At 42.6% G+C, this 23,156-nt stretch overlaps 1 protein-coding gene across 1 annotated transcript in view; it reads left to right on the forward strand.

Annotated features, from left to right (window-relative positions):
- akt3b (v-akt murine thymoma viral oncogene homolog 3b) overlaps nt 1-23,156 on the forward strand; it is a 52,121-nt gene that overhangs the window by 23,447 nt on the left and 5,518 nt on the right. Inside the window, exons 3-13 of the mRNA XM_047364357.1 lie at nt 4,877-5,002; nt 5,089-5,200; nt 12,031-12,175; nt 12,359-12,490; nt 12,909-12,974; nt 13,991-14,059; nt 15,094-15,216; nt 15,305-15,433; nt 19,205-19,419; nt 19,916-20,003; nt 20,408-20,510. Of these exons, the coding sequence (XP_047220313.1) occupies nt 4,877-5,002; nt 5,089-5,200; nt 12,031-12,175; nt 12,359-12,490; nt 12,909-12,974; nt 13,991-14,059; nt 15,094-15,216; nt 15,305-15,433; nt 19,205-19,419; nt 19,916-20,003; nt 20,408-20,510 (1,308 nt within the window). The remainder of the gene's footprint in view (nt 1-4,876; nt 5,003-5,088; nt 5,201-12,030; nt 12,176-12,358; nt 12,491-12,908; nt 12,975-13,990; nt 14,060-15,093; nt 15,217-15,304; nt 15,434-19,204; nt 19,420-19,915; nt 20,004-20,407; nt 20,511-23,156) is intronic.

The raw sequence follows: 23,156 nt of genomic DNA on the forward strand, positions 1-23,156 counted from the left end.
ATTGAGCTAGCTTGCTATGAGAGATATGCCTCCAAGCGAGAAGAGGTTTTCGAATGACGCTGCGTCGTGGCGCAAGCTACTTATAGGGTAGGTGACGCTGGCGTCGCGATAACCAGCCAATCAGGATTGTTGTAATGAGATAAATGCTTCTGAGGAATACGGCAAGGGGTGTATCCCTTATATAGTGAGACATTGAAACGAATGCTATGAATGAGAACAGCTGTTCAGACGCACATACAATTCCCCCAAAACCCCCAATACAATACCAACATGAAATGGCATATATTTTTTAGGAAATTTATTGATGGTCCTTAAGTGAACCAGCGTCCGCAGGAGGAGGGAGCAGAGAGAGAGTAGCTGCCTGTAATCAGACTGCCTACATCAGACCAAACGGGAGGACAAATCCGCTGAATCCGCGGAGCATGAATATCCAACCTAAAACTAACTTCACCCTGGTCAGAAGTTTGCTGTTTTGTGCTTTACGTCCTTGTCCTCGTTATCGCCATGGCTGAGACAAAAACTTCCTCATGAAGTTTAAAATTGTAACTTCTTCATACAAACTTTAGAGCTTCACCAGTTCAGACTATAGCGTCTCTCCTCTCTGCTTCTCCTGCCTCACCCCATTAACATCAGAACCCCTGAGCCTTATGTATAAGTTCTGGCTAGACTGTGATCCAGATAATTATCCCAGTGGATTATTTTATACTTGGAAAAAAACATAAATAGGATATTGCATATACACTAATACAAAAAGTTTTGTTATTTGTTAATTTTTCTTTTTTTCTATTTATTTATTTTTTATTATTTTATACAGAGTACTTTAATGTAGCAATGTCACACAGTAATGTTAATAGCAGCACAGCGCACTACACTGACGGCTGAAGACGGGACTTCAAGCCATCAGTGGGTCAGCGGAAACACAAGTGGTTCCGTGACTAGAAGAGTGAGACGGAGCTGATCAGAGCCGCGCGGCCTAAACAGAACCAGTGGAAAGGGGAATTAAACTGGGGAAAGACATCCTGATGTGTCTGTACAGATACTGTTACCCCTGTATTAAACTGGTTGATATGGGTGGTGATATCTCTGGAAAGTTGAAGAGTTGTCATTTGGATCTGTTTAATATTCTATGGCAATATGGCCCTTATTGCCCTTAATTGTCCCCTAATTTATCATTATGCTTGTTCACCTTTGCCTATTAGAAATGGATGATCACACCTAATACCAGCTGTACAGCTACAATAATGTGAAAAAACACAAACTTAATTACACATTTTTTTTCTCAAAATAGAACTCAACCTTGACAGTACTGAACATATCATTCCCTTCTTTGAAAAATATCTGTATATAACTTTAAACATCTACTGTCAGACATTGAAGAACAAACTGTTTAAACAGAAGTCTTCTTTTTAACATACTTTGCAAACTTAAAATAATAATAATAATAATAATTAAATAACAGCAATGAGTAAAAAAATTGAACTCTAAATAAAATAAGCAACAAAGACTACTTGTAGAACATTTTGATATGTCTTCGTCCTTTATCAAGCTTCACAAATAAACGTGTCTTCTGTGTTTGGACATCCCATTCAAACATGGTGAAACCACCTGCCACAGACATCACAGGATATATGCAGCACAAAAAGATTTGAAGATTTATTTTCCAAATGCCTTATTCATGTAGATAATTCGAAGGGTAAGTTTTCATTTATTATATTAAAACATACAAATTATTCAGTTGCTAACCATAATTGTGACCTAAGAGTGTAACAAGTTTGATCTTAGGGTACTTTTCTATAGGTACTTTCATCAGAGTAGACGTGTGTGGTCATGGTTGCTACTCTTTTTCCACTGTCTTGATCTTCTGATCATGGTCATGAAATAGTTTGAACGCTCCTTTGATCATCAGCTCACTTCCTCTTGTACTGTACTGCTGCAAGGCTCACCAAGAAACATCTGTAGCTTCTGCAAGAGTTCCTTTGTGGTCCTCTGGGAAAAAGTCCTTCTCATAGCCACTCACCTGTCTGTGTTTGCCTTTTACTTCAAGCCATGTTATCTACTCTGACAGGAATGGAGCCCATACAAAAGCTTACCATTATTACAATTTAAGAGCCTGCCCACCCTCCATTGATACATACATGCCACACTCCCATTATTATGTGCCAGATAAGAAAAATGATAATTAGGTCTCCACATATCCAAAACACTTTCGAGTCAATAGCCTCCTTGGTACCTTAACTGAAAATATGTCATTTTTCTGTTAATATTGTCTATGTTCAAACAAACAAACATGCCAGTTGATTATTGATGTTTGTTTGGCTTCCTTCCCAGTAAGTGTTGACCTCAATAAATGTCCTGGTGGGAGATACAGTCACACCTGCCTGCTGCAAAGGCCAAGCAAGCTCCTGGCAACTCGATAGTCTGCACAATCTGATCCAGGACCAACACTTAAAGCGCTCTCCTTGCACTTCTGATGCTTACTTAAACGTTTTCTTTGGGAGTGAGCTTACTAGCAGAAATATCCTTTTAGATTTATGCTTTTGTTAACTGTTTTTAACTTTAAAATACAGGTCCTTCTCAAAATATTAGCATATTGTGATAAAGTTCATTATTTTCCATAATGTCATGATGAAAATTTAGCATTCATATATTTTAGATTCATTGCACACTAACTGAAATATTTCAGGTCTTTTATTGTCTTAATACGGATGATTTTGGCATACAGCTCATGAAAACCCAAAATTCCTATCTCACAAAATTAGCATATTTCATCCGACCAATAAAAAAAAAGTGTTTTTAATACAAAAAACTTCAACCTTCAAATAATCATGTACAGTTATGCACTCAATACTTGGTCAGGAATCCTTTTGCAGAAATGACTGCTTCAATGCGGCGTGGCATGGAGGCAATCAGCATGTGGCACTGCTGAGGTCTTATGGAGGCCCAGGATGCTTCGATAGCGGTCTTTAGCTCATCCAGAGTGTTGGGTCTTGAGTCTCTCAACGTTCTCTTCACAATATCCCACAGATTCTCTATGGGGTTTAGGTCAGGAGAGTTGGCAGGCCAATTGAGCACAGTGATACCATGGTCAGTAAACCATTTACCAGTGGTTTTGGCACTGTGAGCAGGTGCCAGGTCGTGCTGAAAAATGAAATCTTCATCTCCATAAAGCTTTTCAGCACATGGAAGCATGAAGTGCTCCAAAATCTCCTGATAGCTAGCTGCATTGACCCTGCCCTTGATAAAACACAGTGGACCAACACCAGCAGCTGACACGGCACCCCAGACCATCACTGACTGTGGGTACTTGACACTGGACTTCTGGCATTTTGGCATTTCCTTCTCCCCAGTCTTCCTCCAGACTCTGGCACCTTGATTTCCGAATGACATGCAGAATTTGCTTTCATCCGAAAAAAGTACTTTGGACCACTGAGCAACAGTCCAGTGCTGCTTCTCTGTAGCCCAGGTCTGGGGAATGCGGCACCTGTAGCCCATTTCCTGCACACGCCTGTGCACGGTGGCTCTGGATGTTTCTACTCCAGACTCAGTCCACTGCTTCCGCAGGTCCCCCAAGGTCTGGAATCGGCCCTTCTCCACAATCTTCCTCAGGGTCCGGTCACCTCTTCTCGTTGTGCAGCGTTTTCTGCCACACTTTTTCCTTCCCACAGACTTCCCACTGAGGTGCCTTGATACAGCACTCTGGGAACAGCCTATTCGTTCAGAAATTTCTTTCTGTGTCTTACCCTCTTGCTTGAGGGTGTCAATAGTGGCCTTCTGGACAGCAGTCAGGTCGGCAGTCTTACCCATGATTGGGGTTTTGAGTGATGAACCAGGCTGGGAGTTTTAAAGGCCTCAGGAATCTTTTGCAGGTGTTTAGAGTTAACTCGTTGATTCAGATGATTAGGTTCATAGCTCGTTTAGAGACCCTTTTTAATAATATGCTAATTTTGTGAGATAGGAATTTTGGGTTTTCATGAGCTGTATGCCAAAATCATCCGTATTAAGACAATAAAAGACCTGAAATATTTCAGTTAGTGTGCAATGAATCTAAAATATATGAATGTTAAATTTTCATCATGACATTATGGAAAATAATGAACTTTATCACAATATGCTAATATTTTGAGAAGGACCAGTATGTTTTGTGTGGTCACTTGTCATGGCAAACTACAATCCATGGAAATAGTTTTCTTATAGTGTCAGCATTTCCTATAAGATTGTTTTAAACAATACTATTATATCCAAATGATGTTCTCATCCTCTTCAGGATCATCCAGATTTTCGATTTTCCAGCCCACAGTTGCAGTACACACCTCTGCAAGGGCGAAAGTTGTAATTTGCCAGTTAAGATGATAATTAACTTTTGTGCTGATAAACACTAAATAAAAATATTTAAATGTCTTTTGGGCTGCATGGTGGCACAGTTGGTAGCATTGTTGCATTACAGCAAGAAGGTCCTGGGTTCGACTCCCGGCTAGGGTCTTTCTGCATGGAGTTTGCATGTTCTCCCCGTGCATGGGGGTTCTCACTGGGTACTTCGGCTTCCTCCCACATCCAAAAACATGACTGTTAGGTTAATTAGTCTCTCTAAATTGCCCTTAAGTGTGAATGAGTGTGCATGGTTGTTTGTCCTGTCTGTCTCTGTGTTGCCCTGCGATGGACTGGCGACCTGTCCAGGGTGAACCCTGCCTCTCACTCGTAGACTGCTGGAGATAGGCACCATGGATGTCTTTTTAGCCAATTTTCTAAATACTAACAGGAGGAAATCTAGACCTGGAAAAGCTCACAGCTGCATTCAGTCATTTTAAAATGTTTCACCAAGTTACAGAACACCTGATTAATATTGGGATGCAATCGCTCTGTTTGTGTCTCCCTGTAGGCGAATACATCAAGAACTGGCGACCACGTTACTTTTTGCTCAAGACAGATGGGTCCTTCATTGGATACAAGGACAAACCACAGGACTCGGACCTGGCCTACCCACTCAACAACTTCTCTGTAGCAAGTAGGACATGAGCTGACCATTCCACCTTTCAATATCTGCATAACAAAATCTGTGTAATCCAACATATTTCTTTGGGGGACTTTCAGAATGTCAGTTGATGAAGACAGAACGACCCAAACCAAACACCTTCATCATCCGCTGTCTGCAGTGGACCACTGTCATCGAGAGGACCTTTCATGTCGACACTCCTGATGAGAGGTTAGCCTTTATCTTCCCCCCCACAGTCAGAACCTTGTTATGTTTATTTGACAAAAAGTGATATACCTAACCCCTTCCAGACCTTCATCCTTTTCATTAAAGGATAAAACTTGTTGGTTTCATGCTCCATTTTGAATGTGTGTATTGTGCAGCAGAAGCTCCCAGACTTTAAATATTTTAGTGCAATCAGCTGGAAGCTACCACACCAAATAGTCTTCAGAGGTTTAATTGCCATAAGAAAATCGAAGTCTACTGCCTATTGGCTACTGATTTGCAACTGGTTTAAGTTCATGTCCTTTTACATGTTGGATTCAGTTGGAAAATACACGTCCAGATGAATAAAAAAGATAGAGGTGTGAACTCACTACAGTTGAACTGATCAGTTATTTTGTTTTCTCAAAGTTCTCACAGGCTGATTTCAATTCCAACAAATGCCTCTTTTTGGTTTTCTGTATGAACTGTCTGATCTAAAATGTTTTTCTGACAAATTGATCAAAGGGCAGCCCAAAGTTACAGAGCTGTGTCTCTCTGAGTATCTGCAAATACAGATCCCTCTGTCCCAGAGTATGGTCACATATCACAAGATATTTAATGTCTTCTCCACAAGATCATTTCAAAATAAATAACAGCTGTGGCCAATATTTGAGAATTGTTAAATCATTCATTCATTTATTGTAATTATACAGGAGCCTTTAATAAAATAGAATATACTATGTTACTGTCATTGTTACAAGTCCAACAAAATTTTAAAAAGCTACCTGGTCATTGCATAGAGCAATAAATAATTCGAGTCAAATAGTGTTCCCTTTCAGTCGATTCACTCAGTACAACACATGAGTATGGGATATCACGCCCTGCGTGTCCTGGCTGAAGCCACCTCTAATCACGCCTCCTAGGCAAATGATGTGATGACGACAGGTGACAGGCCCCGCCTGCACTATATACCTGTCCGTCATCATCGTCATTACTCAGTTCTTACGCTCTTCACCTCACTAAGAACACCTCTTTGAGTCAGGCTAGCTAGCTGCTGCTGGTTAGCTCTGTGTCTCTTTCCAAAGGGCTACTTGGAATTAGTTCAACTGCTTTTGTTGGAGTTAGTCACTGCTGCCTGCTGGTAAGCGTGTCTGCCCGCGAAGCGCTAATTTCAAGCAGTTCGGTCTGGCTTTGTGGTTCGGGATGAGCACAAAGCCAACACAAGCGAAGCAGAAGTCTTCTATTCGTCCCTGTCCTCAGGGGTGCGGCTTCTCGCTTCATGAGAAGGACCAGCATGAGGCTTGTCCCGTCTGTCTCGGGATCGTTCACGCTCGCAGAGCATTGGCGGAGCCCGAAGCATGTGCGTTCTGTCGCCAGCTTCGTCGCTCGACCCTGGAGAGGCGGGTTCAATTCCTCGAAAAGGTGCTGGGAGAGGCTGCTGTCTCACGGCGAGACCCACTGCTCTCCGAGGCGGGAAACCCAGTTTTGTCTGATTCTGACGAGGACGGCTTTTCGGTCGAAGTCCCCGCTTCCAGCTGGGCAGACCTTATGGAGTATATTGATGGGTTAGCCGATAATGCAGGTGCTCGGTCTCAGCTTCAGCTAGAACCCCTTCAGGGAGAAGAGGACGTACTGGACATCGGTTTGGATGTTCATGGTCTGTCCGATGATGAGGATGAGTCTCTGCTGAGTCAGGCTGCCGCTGCTGCGCCAGCAGACCCGGGCGACTCGTCTTTCTTCTCTCTTTGCCGCCGGGCAGCTGAAACCCTGGACGTGGAATGGCCCTCCCCACCTCCTGCGGAGAAGCCATCGCGATTCGCGGGGTTTTATCTCCCCTCGGAGCCGGCCGCAGTCAAGCATCATCTACCCATGTTCCCAGACTTTATCTCTGAGTTGACGTCTTCATGGAACAAACCACTGTCCACCCGTGTCACGGTACCGGGTTATGGACAGTATCTGGACCTGGAAGGCGCCGAAAAAGCCGGACTGGTGAATCTTCCGCCTATGGAACCGTCTTTGGCAGCATATCTGGCCCCATCCCAAAATCACGGTGTGGGTGGTCCAACATCGCTTCCGTCTAAGCACTGTAGGTTCTCCGCTGCTCAATTGGAGAAAATCTACAAGGCTCAAGCGACCACCGCTCGTGCCCTGAGCTCCATTACCATGCTGCAAACATACCAAGCTATGCGCTTGCCGGAGCTTGGAGCCGCAACACCGCCGGAGAGTCCTGTGATGCCACTCTTGAATGAGGTGAGAATCACCGCTGACTACATCCTCCGTGTATCCCGCTGTGCAGCGCTATCACTGGGCAGAGGGATGGCATCGACGGTGGTTGCCCAAAGGCACCTGTGGCTGACACTCTCTGACATCCCGGATAGGGATAGAGCCGTCTACCTGGATGAACCGCTGGTAGCCGACGGGCTGTTTGGACAATCTCTCGACGCCATACAGGCAAAATTCGAGCAGAGGAAAAAGCAGACCGAAGCACTGCGCAGTATCATCCCCAGGCGAGATGTGAGACCCAAATCCAGCTCGTGCACTCGCAAACCAGCTGTACCGCCACCCCCAGCGAAGAGTGACCCGTGAGCTTGAACCCTCAGACGGCACAGCCACAAAACCACGGCCAAGCTCCCCGAAAGACGGCCTGGAGCAGGGGTCCTCCTCCGGGGCTCCAGAGGGACTCGACGTCCCGAAAGAAGAAACCACAGTCCTCCTAGCTGTGGGACTCAGGAGTTTCGGGAGCAGGGAGACATGTTTGCCAGTTGTCGGTGGGTGCCGTCCAAAAGAGGTTTTGCTGGTGTTCAGGATCCCAGTCCCAAGAGGCGCTGCGTTTCCCCCACACAGTCTCCCAAGCACAATTTCCCAACAAATATATTTGCACTAAAAGCCCCCAGTTTGGGTGCGTTGAATGTGTTTCTGAGCACTGCAGTTGTTCCAAATGTTTGTATGGATGCTCCAAATGTTTCAATAAAGACAGTTTTTTCTATGAAAAAAAGTGAAAATCAAAGAGCTGCAGGCGACAGCCAAATGAGGCTGCACCTCTCTCGCACGTCGGGAGAGGGCAGCACCGTTCCGCCAACAGTGCCGCAGGCCAGTCGCCTGGCTTCACGTCTCCATATGTGGCACGTATGCGCACTCCATCCTTGGGTGGAGAGGACCGTTGCTATGGGTTACCGTTTACAGTTTCGCCGGAGACCACCCCACTATGTTGGCGTGGTAAACACGGCAGTAATGGCCCAAGCAGCAGAGGTTCTGAGAGAGGAGATAAATACACTGTTGGCAAAAGGAGCTATCCGTGCGGTTCCCGAGTCGGACATAAACAGAGGTTGGTACAGCCGTTATTTTGTTGTTCCGAAAAAAGGGGGCGGGCTTCGTCCAATCCTGGACTTGAGAGTTCTGAACAAATACCTCCGAACATACAAGTTCAAAATGTTAACACTCAAGCAGCTTCTGAGTGCAATCAGCCCGGGCGATTGGTTCGCCACGATCGACCTGACAGACGCTTACTTTCACGTAGCGATACACCCGGACCACAGACAGTTTCTGAGTACGAGTATCTCGTACTGCCTTTCGGTCTGTCTCTAGCGCCTCGCACCTTTACAAAATGTGTAGAGGCAGCGCTAGCACCTCTCAGAGAGACAGGTGTCCGCATTTTAACTTATCTGGACGACTGGGCTTTAATAGCCAGTTCCAGAGAACAGGCGCAGCTTTCTCCGGTTCTGTCGCACATTCAAGCCCTAGGATTTTTGGTAAACTCTCAGAAAAGCTCGCTGATCCCAAGTCAGCAATTTTCATTTCTCGGTCTGGAAATATGCTCCCTTACAAGCAGGTCTTTCCGACCACAGAGTGGCCGCGTTTCACCGCTGCCTCGCTCAGTTTCAGTTGGGACACAAACTGCGTTTCCAGACCATCTTACAACTGATGGGTATGATGGCATCTATGATTGCAGTAGTACCGCTCGGTCTACTGAAGATGCACCCATTCCAGCGGTGGACCCGCTCTCACCGGTTGTGTGCATGGCGTCACCGCAGCAGAAAGCTAACAATAACCACTGCCTGTATGTCGGCTCTCAGCCTTTGGCGGGAATCGGGACTGTTGTGCCGAGGTTCGCCAATAGGGAGAGTAACCTTTCGCAAGGTGGTATCCACGGATGCCTCCCTGAGGGGGTGGGGCGCGTTGTGCGATGGCATGGCCGTGAAGGGGGTTTGGACACCAGTACAATTCAAACTCCACATAAACTACCTGGAGCTCTTAGCGGTTCTGCTGGCTCTGCAACATTTCTGCCAGGTTCTGTTAAACCAACATGTTCTGGTCAGGACAGACAACACCACTGTGATTTCATACATAAACAGACAGGGAGGGACTCGTTCACTTCCTCTCCTGAAACTATCTCACACCCTCTTACAGTGGTGCAGCATACATTTTCTGTCTATCAGAGCTACTCACATCCCGGGACGTTTGAATCTGGGTGCAGATTTGCTCTCCAGAGGCGGACCTCGGGTGAGAGAGTGGAGGCTTCACCCTTCCGTGGTGGCACAAATATGGTGTCTGTTTGGGACAGCAGCAGTAGATCTTTTTGCCACCAGAGCCAACACCCACTGTCCTCTGTTCTTTTCCATAACAGATCAGGATGCTCCAGTGGGAGTGGATGCCCTGGCCCATCCATGGCCCAATGTACTCCTGTATGCATTCCCCCCAGTGGAAATGATACTACCTGTACTAGAGAGGGTGCGCAAACAGGGTCGGTCCCGAATTTTGGTAGCACCCCGTTGGCCTGCAAAGTCATGGTATTCCGAGATAATCAGCCTGCTGGCAGCAGAGCCGTGGCAACTCCCCGTTTGCCGGGATCTCCTCACTCAGGCAGGGGGGGGAGATATTTCATCCACACCCAGAGATGTGGAAGCTGCATGCTTACCTGCTGAGAAGTCCAGCTTGTTAGCCAAAGGCCTCCCCCCTGATGTGGTGGCAACAATCCAGAATGCAAGAGCATCCTCCACTAGAGGCTTATACGCTTATAAATGGAGAGCTTTTGAGCAGTGGTGTGAGGACAAGCACATTGTTCCATTTCAGTGCTCAATGGTGGAAGTTTTAACGTTTTTACAGGATCTGCTGGATAAAGGTCTTTCCTTTTCCACAATTAAGGTCTACTTGGCTGCCATTTCTGCCTGCCATATTGGTTTTAATGGAGTCACACCAGGTGCTCATCCTCTGGCTGTACGCTTCTTAAAGGGGGTTCGTAGACTCAGACCTGTGATTAAACCCAGTTTTCCTTCCTGGGATCTCACATTGGTACTAGAAGCTCTTTGTGACTCTCCATTTGAACCTTTGGAGTCAGTAGATGTGAAGTTCCTTTCATATAAGCTTGCTCTGCTTCTTGCTCTGACAACTGCAAAGCGAGTTGGAGACCTCCATGCTTTGTCTGTAAATCCTACCTGCATACACTTTTCACCTGATGGTTCCAAGGTCACCTTGCGACCCAATGCAGCTTATCTTCCTAAGGTTATACCTTCGGACTACAGCTCCATGACTATGGAGCTTTCGAGTTTTTGTCCACCTCCTTTTGCATCTGAGGAACAAAGGAGGTTACACTTCCTGTCCCCTTTACGTGCACTGCACAGTTACATGGACCGTACTCAGTCTGTGAGGTTGTGTGATCAACTGTTTGTGTGTATTGCTAACCCAGCAAGGGGGAAAGCTCTGTCCAGACAAAGACTATCCCACTGGATAGTGGAGGCTATTTCTCTGGCTTACAGCAACAGGGGTCTCCCAATGCCACGTGGTGTGAGAGCTCACTCCACCAGGGGCATAGCGACCTCCTGGGCCCTATTTAGAGGGGTGCCCATGAGTGACATTTGTGCTGCAGCCAGCTGGTCTTCGCCGCACACATTTGTAAAGTTTTATCGTTTGGATGTGACAACCCCTTCTGTGGCTCACTCTGTTCTTTCTGCTGGGTCTGAAGTGCTGCACTAGTATGCAGTGTATGACCCAGGTTTGATGGCTGCTCTGCGGGGCGTTTATATATGTCCCATACTCATGTGTTGTACTGAGTGAATCGACTGAAAGGGAACGTAAAGTTATGCATATGACTACTGTTCCCTGAAGGAGAGTAACGAAGTACAACACATTGCTGCCCCGCTGCTCAGCTGGGCTCGGTGAATAGCGGCTATCGAACTGAGTAATGACGATGATGACGGACAGGTATATAGTGCAGGCGGGGCCTGTCACCTGTCGTCATCACATCATTTGCCTAGGAGGCGTGATTAGAGGTGGCTTCAGCCAGGACACGCAGGGCGTGATATCCCATACTCATGTGTTGTACTTCGTTACTCTCCTTCAGGGAACAGTAGTTATATGCATAACTTTACGTTTTTGTGAATGATCATTATGTATTTATATTGGGTTCAGAGGAAATGTCACACTGGGTGACTGACAAAGATCATTCTATTAGAAAGCACCGCAGTTAAACTAGACTTTACTATTATTTTAAAGCAAAGAAAAAATGAATACATAGTTGACATTTCTAAAAATTTTTAGCGTTTAGCATAACTATCACGGTTAGCATTCTTTACTATAAGCATCGGTCTTTGGATGGATTCCCTGTGAAGCATTTTTTGATTCTGGTTGACTGGTTTCTTGGTGGATGTCTAAGACCTAGTATACCTTGGTACCACATATGAAAGGACTTACTATAACTATGACCAAACCTTTTAAGTGACGCTAGGCGTGGACAGTTTGCACAGGTTGAAAAATATATAGCATGAAAGGGTGTTGGACTGGCTTCCAGATTTTAAAGGGTCCATTTATGTTACCTCAATATGTAGTTTTCTTTTTGAACCTTTTTGTACTGTCTGCACCAGGGACGAGTGGGCCGAGGCCATCCAGATGGTAGCAGAATCGCTGGCTAAGCAGGAGGAGGAAGGCATCCTGTGTAGCCCAACTTCCCAGATTGAGAACGTTAATGAGGAGGAGATGGACACCTCCATCAGCCACTACAAACGAAAGGTATGCAAGCTTTTGGGGATCTTTATGTTCACAGTTGACCCTTTTACCAGAAGAGACATCAGAAATGTCAAACCGTTTTCAGGTGTGTTCTGATGGACCAAATTGTTTCTAATGTTAAATATACTGAGACTTAAAGTGTTGTTTTGATTACATTTCCCTGATTCTCTCTTGTATTCTCTCCAGACAATGAATGACTTTGACTATCTGAAGCTTCTGGGTAAAGGCACATTTGGAAAAGTCATTCTAGTGAGGGAGAAGGCGAGTGGCACCTACTATGCCATGAAGATCCTGAAGAAGGAAGTCATTATAGCCAAGGTCTCTATCCTGATTATCATCATAATGTAATTTAATTGGGCAGAACAAATACTGTTATTTCTTCTTGGACACATCCACCATCACTCCAATATATTTAATCTTTCATGCACATAACTCCTGACCAGCAGCTTTTAGGTTCTTTTAGGCCTATTGGTAATTTTGGCTCATTAGTGACCAGTTTTCTCACATTTTATTTCTAGTTGTGTCTGTTTCCTTTTTAACGTTTAATCTTCTTCGTAATCTTCTTATGTCATATTTTTATTTTTTTTCTTTGAATGTATGTTTCTAGTTTGCAGTCACGTGCAGCACTTTGTTTCAGCTGTTGTTGTCTTGGTGCTTCATAAATGAAGTTGGTATGGTATTCAAGAGTCCCTATTGTCTAGTTACTAATCACTTCTTTTTACCTTTCTTATCCCAGGATGAAGTTGCTCATACGCTCACAGAAAGTAGAGTATTGAAAAATACTCGGCATCCGTTCCTGACAGTAAGTATGACTGAAGATACCTTGAAATATTAGCTTAGCTTTATTAAGTTTGGTTGAAAGAAACTAAGAAGGAATAGTGATCTTCAGAAAAAATTGTCGAGTTATAAATGATCTGCATCTCAACGGCCTTGCAAGTTATGGACCCGCAGCCAAGAATGTTCCAGCTACTCATCAGGAACTTCAAAATATTCCAGAAAAAACATCAAGGAGAGACTGAAATTCTGCAGGACAGCAAGAGACTGGAAGTAATTTTCTCTGATGGATCCTCCTTCTGATCATCTATGAACATCTACAAAATCATGTAGCTACCTTTTGAGTGAGGCATCCTGATGCAGTTCTCATGTGGGGTTGCTTCTCAGCCAAGGCAGTACCTTACTCACAGTTCTGAACGTGGCATGGAAATGTTCACGTGCAACTTCCAACACGTCAGACACAAAGCCAGTAATGATCTGTTGATTTTCTACACTGCCGATTTAGCAGCTTTTCCCACTTGCAAAGCAAATTAATTACTTAAAAACCACACAATGTGATTTTATGGATTTTTGTTTTAGATTCCGTCACTCACAGTTGAAGAGTATCTATGTTGAATATTAAAGACTTCTTCATGCTTTGCAAGTGGGAATACCTGCTAAATCAGCAGTGGATCAAATACTTGTTCTCCCCACTGTACCAAAGAAACAGGAGGGCGCCTGTGGATCAGTAGGTAGAGTAGTGCTATTGTAATCTGAAAGTTGTGGGTTGAAGTCCAGCTTTGTCCTGTCACATGTTGATGTGCCCCTTGGCAAGGCACTTAAGATGCCTACTGAGCTGTGTATCGGTGTATGAATGTCTGTGTGTGTGTGTCAGAGAGTTAGACTGTGTCTAGTGTAAAGTACTGTGAGTGGTCGGTATGACTGGAAGAGCCCTATATAGATTCACTCCATTTATCTTAAAAACATTAAAGACACATTGTGCCATGATTGTAGAAGTATGAACTAATTTCAGATGTACTTACTGTCTTGTATACTGTCTTACAGTCTTTGAAATACTCCTTCCAGACCAAGGATCGGCTTTGCTTTGTGATGGAATACGTCAATGGAGGAGAGGTAATAGGCTGTCGAAATGCTTTGAGGCTCATTGCCGTTTTTATGTATCTACCTATTTAATCTACTGATTAAGATAGATGGTGATGGTCAAAAGTCTCACTTAGAGGCTTCTAAACCACAAATCAGTCAGTACCGTATCCAAGAGAAGGAGGCGGAAACTAGCAAAAGCAACTGAAGAGATTTGCAAACTTTCTACATGCATTCAGCGTAATCTCAACATGGTAATAAATGTGTATTGTATGGTAATGTTAATACTAGGTGCTAATATGTTTAACAATTGTTAAATAATAAAAATCTTTTTTGTGGCATTGCTATATTTTTTTGTCCATAGGCATTAAAAACCAGACCTCTATTGAACTTGGAGCCATTTATAAATATCTAGATATTGAGACTTTTGTGAAATTTCAGTATTTTTAGTGACCTTTTAGTTTTTTTGGTTATTGCTGACATGACAGTTATAATTGTCATTGTTATTCTCCCCAGTACAAAGTCATATCAGCTTGAAATTGTTCAAATTTCTTTAGCAAGCCAATAAGAGGACATTTACAAAGATCAGTGCAGGTTTAACTTAAAACAACAAGCTAATAACTCTTAGAAATGCTTCTCCACAGCAATACTGCTCTTGCTGTTGGGTCAATACAAAACTTCTAAGCCCAGCAACATCTCAATAATTTTCTTTTATCTACCTTTATTTACATTTCTTAACATTCGTGGAGTGCTGAGGCTGTTTTTGAGGGGTAGGACTGAACTTACTAAGGAGGGCTTGGACCCCTTTTATAACATCAGAAGAACTGATCCGGAAACCTACTGAAAGAAAAGTGGGAGTACAGAGAACCTTCTAAAAACAGAGACCATTAAGTTAAAAATAAATCTAGAAAGGAAAAGTTGTTTTATTTATAGAAGTGTTTGGATTTTTCTGTTCTTTAGTGTATCTCATGACCATAGAAGCCTGTCATGACTTGATGGTTCAGGCCCACATAAGAATCCCTTACTCCTCTTTTTTAAGTGTGTGAACTTCTGTTTATTTTTTGCAGCTGTTTTTTCACTTGTCAAGAGAGAGAGTGTTTTCAGAGGACCGCACTCGCTTTTATGGTGCTGAGATTGTCTCTGCTTTAGACTACCTTCATTCTGCCAAGATCGTCTACCGTGATCTCAAAGTAAAGTGTTCAAAGACAAGCACGCTGAAAACATTTCGAGATTAAAAAGTAAAGTCTCATGCTATTTTTCTAATTCTGTCCCTATCAGCTGGAAAACCTCATGTTAGACAAAGATGGCCACATCAAGATCACTGACTTTGGTCTGTGTAAAGAAGGGATTACCGACACTGCAACTATGAAGACATTCTGTGGAACACCGGAGTACCTTGCTCCTGAGGTTAGAGCTCGCCAAGACCCAGATGAATGTTAAACAGTCTTTGTTGCAGGAGTTGATGAAACCTTATGCTGGCATAAATGATTTATATAGCAAAAATAAGATCTTGAAAGTTGTATATTTAAACTCAGGCTTGTCTCTGGTATTTATTGGATTTTATCCCATGTAATGAAGGATGTCTTGTTTTTGATCCTTTGTGTCTTTGTATCCTTTTGTTTGTCATTAATTAGAAATTGTCAGGTCCTTGTGGACTTTTTGAGGCTTTTCCTCCACATTAGGAGAACAGCAGATACCTCTACTACGCATTACTTAAAAACAAACGTCATTGTTGCCTTACTTCTGCCCATGATCTGACTGTTACTTTTGCTTTATCTGCTGGGTGTTTTCTGACATCACCCTGTTACTGGGAGTATTATTGTCATTGTTTGGAAAGTCAGTCAGATTTGTCACAAAACTTTGGGCTAGCAGTTCCTATTGTGTGGGTACAGATAACAAAATGTACGTCACATATAGGCTACATGGTCAAACACACCATAGTAGACTGGAAAGTATAAATTAGGCATAAGGTATATTACTTTTTTAAACATCTGTGAATATACACAGCAGCAAAAAAACATGCTGATTGAAAAAGTCAACGTATGATTTGTGTCTGGAATTAGATCTCAAACACTGTTTGTTAAGAACATGTTGACAGTTGTAGAGCAGGCCCAAATGGAGAGTGCAGAATAAATGTTGTAACCAATGTGATATCACTAGCAAATAAAATGGATAATAAAATTTTAATTTACTCGAGGACACAAGGAACAGTACCAGGGATTTGGTTTTTTATTGACTTGTGTATAGGGTGCTCCAGTAATAAAATTACAAGCTTGATGCTGACACCAAGAAAATACTCTACACCATTTTTGATACCATGCCAACATTGTTTGAAGGCACACGTTTCTTTCTAGTTGAGAGATAAAATATATAAATTACAATATGATTTTAACTTCCTTAATTAGGGCAGAACTAATAAGTAGAGGACAATTCAGCCCTTATTTAGAAACATATATCATCTAAAAGTGTCACTCGCCGGTTTGGCAGAACAGTAGACAAGATAATAATTAGTATAATTGTAAATATCCTTTATGACTGACTGTATCTTTTGATTTAATCGTGCAGTTTTATTTTATTATGAATACTCATCTTTAGTGTGCTACTGTGTGCTTCCATATGCCTGTCAGTTTGCTGTTGATACAAATACATTTTACTACTGTGGGTCAAAAAAAGGATTGTTCTATACTAAAATAAATAGTTTTAAAACAAACATAGATCTGGCACACACAAAGCCTTTTTTTCTTTACAGTGTAAACAAGGATCTGGTCCATGCAAATGAATTCAGCAACCGCCCTGTACAATTTCTGTCTTTCCGCTAATCTATTTTCTTTAATGATCAACTACAGTGTTCGATATCTCTGTCCTGGTTGGGGGTGGCCCTGTGGGGAAATTCATGTTAGGGTTCATCGGGGGGCTCATGGGGTTGAGATCAGAATTCATTGGGGGGTTGGGACTGTTTCATCTTGTGGCGGCTCTGGTCAGTTGGCTAGTTTGGACCATGTAGACCCCTCTTTTGTACATGGCCCCCTCTCCGGATGAGGATGGGGGTCGGGGTGGGGGGTCAGGTTCCGGACTGGGGTCGCTCGGGTTCGGGCAGTGCCGACATTGGTCTGGGTTGGTGCTCGGGCGGTCTGACAGTCTCCATCCCCGGAGGGAAGGGAACCACCACCTGGGTCCGGGGGCTGGTTGCCCCTATGGGGTATCGGCACCTGGACCTGGGAGTATAGAGTATGTATGGAGAGTGTGCGTGAGTGTACGACGTCCATTGTTGTTTGTCTTTACGTTGGGTGCGTGGGTGTGAGTATTTTTATGTGTACGCATGAGGGTGGGAATGTGCAATTGTTTGTGCCTGTTTTTTTTGTGTCAGGTTAGGTCTTGGACTGCTCCCTCTCCTGGATCAGTTTCCTGGATCAGTTTACATCAAATGTGAGGCCTATTTCCTGTCCGCCACACTACCTGCCGGTGGTTGGTGTCTCTGCCCGCCAGTGTACTTGTGGTTCTCGGTGTCCGGGGCTGGGTGCTTTGGTGTGTGCCGGCTCACTCCCGGTGGCCGCTTGCCAGGGCCTGGACCCCTGGGTTCTGTGAGGCCTCTGCTTGGAGAGTGATATGTCCCAGGGTCTCTGGTCTCTAGGTCCATGGCTGGATCTGCTCGGGGGTAGACGGCTGCCGGCGGGGCCTATGGGCTCGTCGCTGCAGCTCCCTGGGGCTTCAGCACTGTGGCTACTGGGTGGTTCCCCTGGGACTCTCCCCTGCTCTTCTCTGGGGGGGGTGGCGATAGTCCCGGCGGTGTTTCTCCTGGGGCTCCTTGCTCTGGGGGGCCTCTGTCTACGGCTCGGATCTCCTCCGTATCTGTCCCAGGTCCAGTGGGGCAGGTCTGTGGCTCCTCACACTCACTATTGCATATTTTTATGGAGAAACCTTGTATACAAAAGCATGCTCACACTTGTACCCACAGGTGTTTTCTTGGCACTCGGACAACAATTCTGAGCGCAAATCTGCCGGACAGGACACGGTAAAAAAATAAATAAATTTAAAAACTAAAAAATAACCAACTACTGGAGCAGGGTTGGTTGCTACGGGTTCCTACTTTTTTCTGCTCTAATTGTCAGCTTCAGTCTGGCTTCATTATAATTAATGTTGTTATTATGAGCCACATTAGCCTCCAATGCCTTTACAACTAAATGGAGTAATGGAAGGTGTGCACGGGTTTGTTTCATTGCTTCACTATTTATTAGCCTACGGAGCTGTCAGCAGTTTAACATTTTCCTGGGAGAAAGGAGCATTGCCTGATGCAGAACTTCACATGTGGAAAGCCCATCTATACCCCACTGGGATGTCCATATCTGTGAAGCTAATATTTAAATTGTTAACATTAGCTTATTTTGTCTGGGAGGTTTACTACTTTACTGTTGCAGATAAGTGAGCTTTAGTGACCATTCGAAGTTGCTCTCAAACATGAGTGTTGTAGTGTTACCTTGTAGCATTAGTACAGCTAGCATGTGAAATCCTTCTGGAGTTAATTTTTTCCTGTCTGTCTCAGAAGGAAAGCTCCCACTGAACAATGCCTTTGTGTTTGCCTTTTTGGCTAAAAAGGGTCGTATGTTGTTTCTTGATGTGTCATCGTGTTAGCACAGTTTAAACTTCCAGCAGCAGCTCATTGTTTTGGTCAGGTGACGCTGCAGAGAGGAGAGGAGCTGAGTGTCTGTTGTTGCTGGAAAAGGTGCCACAATCTAGGCAAATGTGAATGGTTCTGTATGTATTGATTTTGACTCAAATTAGTACTTTTTGAATAATAATTTTTTAAACAAATATTGATTATTTTGACAAAGCTATTTGTAAATGAAGAGGTTCATGTCATCAGCAAATGGTGTAATATTGGGCATTTTGGTATAAAAAAATATCACTGCAACATGGATATTGAAGCATTTTCTTTTGAGTTTCTGTCCATGTTTTCTCCTAAAAAAAACTTGTTACCTCTTTTTTTCTGCATGAAATGATATAAGCTAGGTTGTTTACAGGCCTCATCATGGTCATCCACCACATTTTTCCTTTTTGGCTTTACACATTTTTCTATAAGACTGCCTCTTCATGTGTGTGAATGTGCTCAGTAATTTGTGCTGCAACAAAATCAGTTCCCTTTGGGGGTTAATAATGTATAAATTATTTTCTTCTCATCAGGTTCTGGAGGATAATGACTACGGTCGAGCGGTGGACTGGTGGGGTTTAGGTGTAGTTACGTACGAGATGATGTGCGGCCGACTTCCATTCTACAACCAGGACCACGAGAAGCTGTTTGAGCTCATCCTGATGGAAGAAATCAAGTTTCCACGGACCCTGTCTGCTGATGCTAAGTCACTGCTGTCAGGGCTGCTGATCAAGGACCCCAACAAACGGTACGCTGACGCAAAAGCCCAGCCTGAAGACACTGTTAGCAATCTTTTTTTCACCTGAAAGCAAAACAATCGCCAATGCAAGAGGCTTTTCCTAGTTAGTTGCTAGTATAGATGGAAACTACCAATGCTGATCCTTGATCCGTTTGGCTTCAACCTGGCCACAGGTAACATCATTGTCACAGACCAAGAAGCTATATAGAAATTATTGTGTCCTTACATGTGTGAATTCACCACTTTATTTCCTCCATCCAGACTCTATAACACAATAGAATTGATAGAAAGCGACAGGGAGGTTCTGTTACACTTTCCTCTTTCCTCATCCGTGAGGCGTTTCTGTTCCAGGCGAAGAAACTGGTGTAATCTGCAGCTCCACAGAGGGAATCGGTTCACCTCGACGAGTTATTTTGGGATCAGTAGCAGGTTCCAGTGATAGATATAAAAACACATTTGATGTCTGACGTGGAGATTTTCTTCTTCTTCCTGTGTCTGCTGACAGGCTGGGCGGCGGGCCGGATGACGCTAAGGAGATTATGAGGCACAGCTTCTTCGGCACAATCGATTGGCAGGACGTGTACGACAAGAAGGTGAACGCAATGTTTATCCGCCAAACGTCATCTTAAGTTGAAAAGGAGCTTATGCAACAAATAAGTGCTATTTTTAGTATTAGGGTTACCATATTTTCCAAAATTAGTCTGACTGGTTTAAGACTAAAATAGATGTGAAAGGAAACAAAATGATCTAATCATTGTCTTTTTTTTAAATTTTTGCCTGTTCTTTTTCTGAGTTGTCTGACCATGAGTTCTGCTCCGGAGAATGTGATAAAATAGCTTGAAGAAAATTCTTCACACTTGAGCAAACTGTCTTTATAGGACTCAGTAATCAATGTAAAAAGCCTGTCAGGTGCAGAAAAACGTGGTGCAGACACAGGCCTTTATCTCGAGTGGACGTGTAAACCATCCCTTTTTCATCCGTTTTCTTTCTATTCCAGCTTGTCCCACCCTTCCAGCCGCAGGTCTCCTCAGAGACTGACACGCGCTACTTTGATGAAGAGTTTACAGCACAGACCATCACCATCACTCCACCAGAAAAATGTAAGCACTTCAAAAATATATCCTGTTTTATATCAGACTGTGTTCGTTCCCAGGTACCATTAAAGTCTGATTTCCTCTCAGTACGACCCACCTTCGTCTGTAGCTTTAGAAAAGGCCTTTTCATCTTTTAGAAAACATCCAGGTGATTTAAAAATAAACTTAGCTTGTAGTTTACCAAATTTGAGCTGATCACATATGAATATTTTATGAAAACAGAGTTTGAAATATTTAGATAATGAAATATTTTAGTTGTTGAATAAACTTTTGAAACATTTACTGTCAGGTTGATGGTTGTAAAAGTTGTGATAAAATAGTGGCAGAATGTAAGGTAAGGTAAGGCAAGTTCATTTATATAGCACATTTAAGTAGCAAGACAATTTAAAGTGCTGTACATGGGGAAAAAAGAGAGACATAATAGGAAAAGTACATTACAGTGGCATAAAGGTAATTAAATAATTAGCGAACACAAATAATTAAAGAGAATAAAAGTAATTAAAGAGAATATGAGTAATTAAAATAAGATGAAAATAAAAAAGATAAAAAATGAATGTTAAAATGATTGACAAGAAAATAAAAGGAAAGTTGGACTGTAACTGCATTAAAAGTTTCTGAGGTAAATTACTGAACACAGACTGTAATATAATGGCGTGTTACATTTACACTAGATCTCAGATCTAAGAATGATGTTAGATCGACCTGAACCTGTTCCAGCTGCAAGTGTCCTCTAACAGCGGTTGATTTAATGAGGGAGACCATGAATGGAAAGTTTATTTCTGCAGCTATCAGTATGAAACAAAGCCATATTGGATTTTTGGGTCTGCATTCCTTCAACTTCCCAAATAAAAATGTATTTTAAGTTGAAATTCTGCCTTTTTTTTTTTTTAGATGGATGACCCAGTTTTTTTCATGGCAATATACCAGTTAGGTGAACAGTAGAACTGTGGACCAAATGGACCATGATGTAATCACTGCGAATCACATGACCGTGCCCAGTTTACCTGTTTGTTTCCCACAAGTTCTAACCAATTATTTCTGCAAGTCAAGTTCACACAGCAGCTTCTTGTGGCCAAATCAAGTACTAAAAAATTAAAGGGCTGCAGAGTTGAGCTTGATAGAAATATATTTTTAAGCCTGATGACCGAAAACACAATCTTTGCAGGCATCAAAAAGGATTTTTATTTTTATTGGTCATAAAGAAAGGAGGAAAAAAACATATTTTCTTTGCCTAAAAGAAAATGTCATCCACTTTTCAGGGCTTCTAAATCTCTTCCACAGGAGGAGCAGTATAATGTGGTGAGATATTTAAGCAGATAAATAAAATGACTGCTGCAAAGGAGTAGATTTTAAAACTAATGCAAATACAGCACACTCTGGCTAACTCCACAAGCATACGCCTGATGTGACATGGGCAGACACTCCAGAAGGAGGTAATAATAATAATAAAAACTGACACCTCAAAAGTATCCACACCTCCATCTCTTTTTCCAGATTTTCTGTTACGACTTATTCTAAACTTTTCTGTGAAACAAAAAATAGACACAGAGTAGTTTAGAATGACAAAGTGAAAACTAAATTTTGTTAAAAAAGAAAAACATTAAAAAATATTAAATACTCAAGTATTGACCCCCCTACTTAGTGTTGTGTTGAAGAACCTTTGGCAGCTTTGGGACTTTTTGGGTACTGTTAAGTCCAAAATTATTAATACCCCTCGTAGATTTATATTTAAAATGATTTTCATTAAACCAAGTAGTTTTTTTCTAATAAGGGCAGAGATGGATACCTCCAAAAATATAATAAAACAATATAAAGTTAGAATCGATTTTGATTTTATTTTATTCTATAAAAAAAAAATGAATGTGAAAACATTTTTCATTGCCTTCTCAATCAATAAGAAAATGTCAAAATGCCAAATTTAGGTCTTTCTGGAGATTGGATTTAAGTCTTGACTCTGTCTGAGCCACTCGAGAACATTCACATACTGCTCATGAAGCCTCTCCTTTGTTATCTTGGCTGTGTGCTTCACGTTATTCTCCTGCAGGAAGATGAATTTTTCCCCTGTCTGAGGTCCAGAGCACTCTGGAGCAGGTTATCTCGAAGAATTACTCAGTATTTGGCTGCCGTCATCTTACACTCTGCACACTGTAATATAATCACCCAGTTCTTGCAACAAAAAACATGATGTTAGCCAGGTGACGATCAGTGCCTGTTTACCTCCAGACAGTATTTGGGGTTCAGGCCCAAAAATCCTGTTTTGGTTTAATCAGACCAGGGAGTTGTATTTCTCCTGGTCTAACAAACTCTTAATGAATTTTTTGGAAAATTCAAGTGGCCTGCAGTGTCCATCTGATTGGTGGAGTGAATTGGCAATACAGGTCCTTCTCAAAATATTAGCATATTGTGATAAAGTTAATTATTTCCCATAATGTCATGATGAAAATTTAACATTCATATATTTTAGATTCATTGCACACTAACTGAAATATTTCAGGTCTTTTATTGTCTTAATACGGATGATTTTGGCATACAGCTCATGAAAACCCAAAATTCCTATCTCACAAAATTAGCATATTTTATCCGACCAATAAAAGAAAAGTGTTTTTAATACAAAAAACGTCAACCTTCAAATAATCATGTACAGTTATGCAC

The sequence above is a fragment of the Girardinichthys multiradiatus genome, chromosome 5 (assembly GCF_021462225.1).
Source record: "Girardinichthys multiradiatus isolate DD_20200921_A chromosome 5, DD_fGirMul_XY1, whole genome shotgun sequence".
In the NCBI taxonomy this organism is placed as follows: domain Eukaryota; kingdom Metazoa; phylum Chordata; class Actinopteri; order Cyprinodontiformes; family Goodeidae; genus Girardinichthys; species Girardinichthys multiradiatus.